Source organism: Eimeria necatrix, genomic scaffold, assembly GCF_000499385.1.
Source record: "Eimeria necatrix Houghton genomic scaffold, Enh_scaff228, whole genome shotgun sequence".
NCBI classification, from domain to species: Eukaryota; Apicomplexa; class Conoidasida; order Eucoccidiorida; family Eimeriidae; genus Eimeria; species Eimeria necatrix.
In genome coordinates this window covers 42501-46101 of record NW_013655173.1, presented here as the reverse complement: position 1 = coordinate 46101, position 3601 = coordinate 42501, and the positions used below count along the sequence as shown (strand labels likewise).

Below are 3601 nucleotides of genomic sequence, written 5' to 3'. Positions count from 1 at the left end.
GGTGCTGCTGCTGCTCTGGCTGCTTCTGCTTCGTGTTCTGCTGCTGCTGCTGTCCGTACTGCTTGTCCTGCTGCTGCTGTTGCTGCTTTTGCTGCTGTTGCCGCTGCTGCTGCTGCTGCTGCTGCTGCTGTTGCTGCTGCGACCACTTGCGCTGTTGCTGCTGGTCCCGACTGCGCTGCTGCTGCAAGCTGCATCGCTGCAGCAGCAGCTCTTCACACCCCACCACCACCACCGCTGCTGCTGCTGCTGCTGCTGCTGCTGCTGCTGCTGCTGCTGCTGCTGCTGCTGCAGGACTTCGCGCTGCTGCATTGCTTCCTCGGGGATGCAGGCGGACATAAACACTCTTCACAAATTGCTGAAGGTTTGAAAACTCTTTTTGGGTTTTTGAATTTAATTAAAAAGATTTTTTGTTTTATTTTCTTTTTTCTTTTTCTTTTTGATCTTTTAATTTCTTTTCTTCTTTTTTGTTTATATTTGCTTCTTTCCTCCTTTCTTTTATTCTTTATTTCTCAATTTAAATTCTTTTATTTCTTTTATTAAATAAATAAAAACAAAAAACAAATTAAGAAAACAAAAACAAGTTTTGACTCTGCCGAAAGACCCCTTAAAAGAAAGAGAATAAGAAAAGGAAGAGAAAGAAAGTGTCAAACAAAGTTTTCAAAATAAAACAAAAGTGCAAAAAGAAAAAGTTTTCAAAAAACAAAAATGAAAAAAGAAATCGCCACTTGCATGCGCATGCATGCATGCATGCATGCAGGCCCGCGTTGCGGTGTACAGACACCTCCACCGCGCAGAACCCTCCGGCGCCGCTCTTTCGCAACTTCTTTCTTCACTTCTTTATTCTCGTCGTTTCTTTCCCTTCTACACTTTCAATCTTCTCTTCGCCCTCGACGAAGAAGGTCAACAGACTCTATTCCGGCTCCTTTTTGGACTTTAATTGTCTTTTTTTTGACTTTTTAATTATCTCTTTTTTGGCTTTTATTTGCTTTTTTTGGGCTTTTTAGTTGTCTCATTTTTGGCTTTTAATTGTCTCCTTTTTGGCTTTTAATTGTCTCCTTTTTGGCTTTTAATTGTCTCTTTTTTGGCTTTTAATTGCCTTTTTTGGACTTTTTAAGTGTCTCTTTTTTGGCTTTTAATTGCTTTTTTTGGGCTTTTTAGTTGTCTCCTTTTTGGCTTTTAATTGTCTCCTTGTTGTCTCGTTAATTGTCTTCTTTCTGGCTTTTAATTGTCTCCTTTTTGGCTTTTAATTGTCTCCTTTTTGGCTAAATCCATCAAATCAAATTAAATCAAATAAAACAAATTAAATTAAATAAACTAAATGAATTAAATTAAATCAATTAAATTAAATTAAATTAAATTAAATTAAATTAAATTAAATTAATAAAATATTTTAAATTATTTATTTCAGGAAAAGGCGCTGTGTTTGGCTACGACGCGATCGCAGCTCAAATGAATCGAATTAAATCAATTTAACGAATTAAATCGAATAAATTATATCAATTAAATTAATTAAATCAATTAAATTAAATTAGATTAAATTAATTAAATTAATTAAATCAATTAAATTAAATTAGATTAAATTAATTAAATTAATTAAATCAATTAAATTAAATTAGATTAAATTAATTAAATTAATTAAATTAATTAAATTAAATTAAATAATCAAAACGAAATAAATAAATATTTTGATTTAAGGAAAAGGCGCTGTGTTTGGCTACAACGCGATCGCAGCTCAAAAACTCAAATTAAATCAATTTAACGAATTAAATCAAACAAATTATATCAATTAAATCAGATAAATTAAATTAAATCAATTAAATTAAATTAAATTAAATTAAATTAAATTAATTAAATTAAATTAAATTAAATTAAATTAAATTAATTAAAATAAAATATTTTGATTTCAGGAAAAGGCGCTGTGTTTGGCTACGACGCGATTGGCTCCTTCGAAAGGTCTTCGTACAACGCGACCGGCACTGGAGGGCCTCTCGTGACGGCTTTGTTGGATAATCAGGTAATTTAATTTAATTTTATTTTATTTAATTTTATTTATTTGTTTATTTATTTATTTAATTTATTTAATTTGATTTATTTAATTTGATTTAATTGATTTGATGGAATTTCAATTAATGGTTTAATTGGTTTAAAAAGCTCTTAATTTGGTTAGTTGGTTGTCTTGATAGCTCTCGTGACGGCTTTGTTGGATAATCAGGTAATTTAATTTAATTTTATTTTATTTAATTTTATTTATTTATTTATTTATTTATTTAATTTATTTAATTTGATTTATTTAATTTGATTTAATTAACTTGATGGGATTTTAATTAATGGTTTATTTGGTTTAAAAAGCTCTTAAATTGGTTAGTTGGTTCTTTAGTTAGCTCTTGTTACGGCTTTGTTGGATAACCAGGTATTTATTTATTTATTTATTTATTTATTTATTTATTTCTTTTATTTTATTTAATTAATTTAATTAATTGGATTTAATTGATTTAATGGAATTTTAATTGATTGTTTTATTGGTTTAAAAAGCTCTTAAATTGGTTAGTTGGTTGTCTTGTTAGCTCTTGTTACGGCAGGTGATTTAATTTAATTGCTTTTTTATTTATTTAAATTAATTTAATTTTAATTTAATTTGATTTAACTCCATTTAAGTGATTTAATTAATTGAATTAATTGAATTAATTGAATTAATTAATTAATTTGTCAAATAGTTTTATTTAAATTAATTTAATTTTAATTTAACTTGATTTAACTCCATTTAAGTGAATTAATTGAATTAATTGAATTAATTGAATTAATTAATTAGTTTGTCAAATAGTTTTATCAAATTAATTCAATATAAATTAAATTTGATTTGAATTTAACTCCACTTGAGTTATTTCATTAATTGAATTAATTGAATTAATTAATTTGTCAAATAGTTGGATACCAAATAGTTTAATTCGACTCAATTAACTCATTTAACTAATTAATAGATTAATTAATTAATTAATTAATTAATTAATTAATCCATTGAATGTTTATTATTTATTTTTTTCTAGTTATTTATTTATTTATTATTAATTTACTTATGTTTTGCATATTTTATTTATTTATTTATTTATTTATTTATTTATTTATTTATTTATTTATTTATTTATTTATTTATTATTAATTTATTTATTTATTATTTATTTGTTTATTTATTTATTTTTTATTATTATTTATTTAGATTGCAAGAAACAACCAACTGAAAGAAAGGCCAAAACTTACGAAGGAAGAAACCCTTCGTTTGGTGAGGGGCGTTTTGGCCTCTGCGGGAGAAAGAGATATTTTCACAGGTAGGGTTTAGGGTTTAGGGTTTAGGGTTTAGGGTTTGGGGTTTAGGGTTTGGGCTAAACCCTAGGGGGTCCTGTCGGAGGGTTTAGGGTTTGGGGGGTGGAAGGGCGTAGCGGGCCGAGGGTTTAGGGTTTAGGGTTTGAAGAGAGGGGCTACTCAATCTCTAGGGTTTAGGGTTTAGGGTTTAGGGTTCGGGCTAGGGTTTGGGTTTAGGAGGGTTTACGGGGTGGAAGGGCCCAAGAAGTCGAGGGTTTAGGGCCCCTGAGGACTTAGGGTTTAG

General features: G+C 28.8%; 1 protein-coding gene across 1 annotated transcript in view; it reads right to left on the bottom strand.

Annotated features, from left to right (window-relative positions):
* The window catches only part of ENH_00031240 (hypothetical protein), a gene marked incomplete at both ends in the record, with an annotated part of 991 nt that extends 682 nt beyond the window's left edge, over positions 1-309 (bottom strand). Inside the window, 2 exons of the mRNA XM_013584899.1 lie at positions 60-170; positions 224-309. Of these exons, the coding sequence (XP_013440353.1) occupies positions 60-170; positions 224-309 (197 nt within the window). The remainder of the gene's footprint in view (positions 1-59; positions 171-223) is intronic.
* Between the last annotated feature and the right edge of the window lie 3292 nt (positions 310-3601).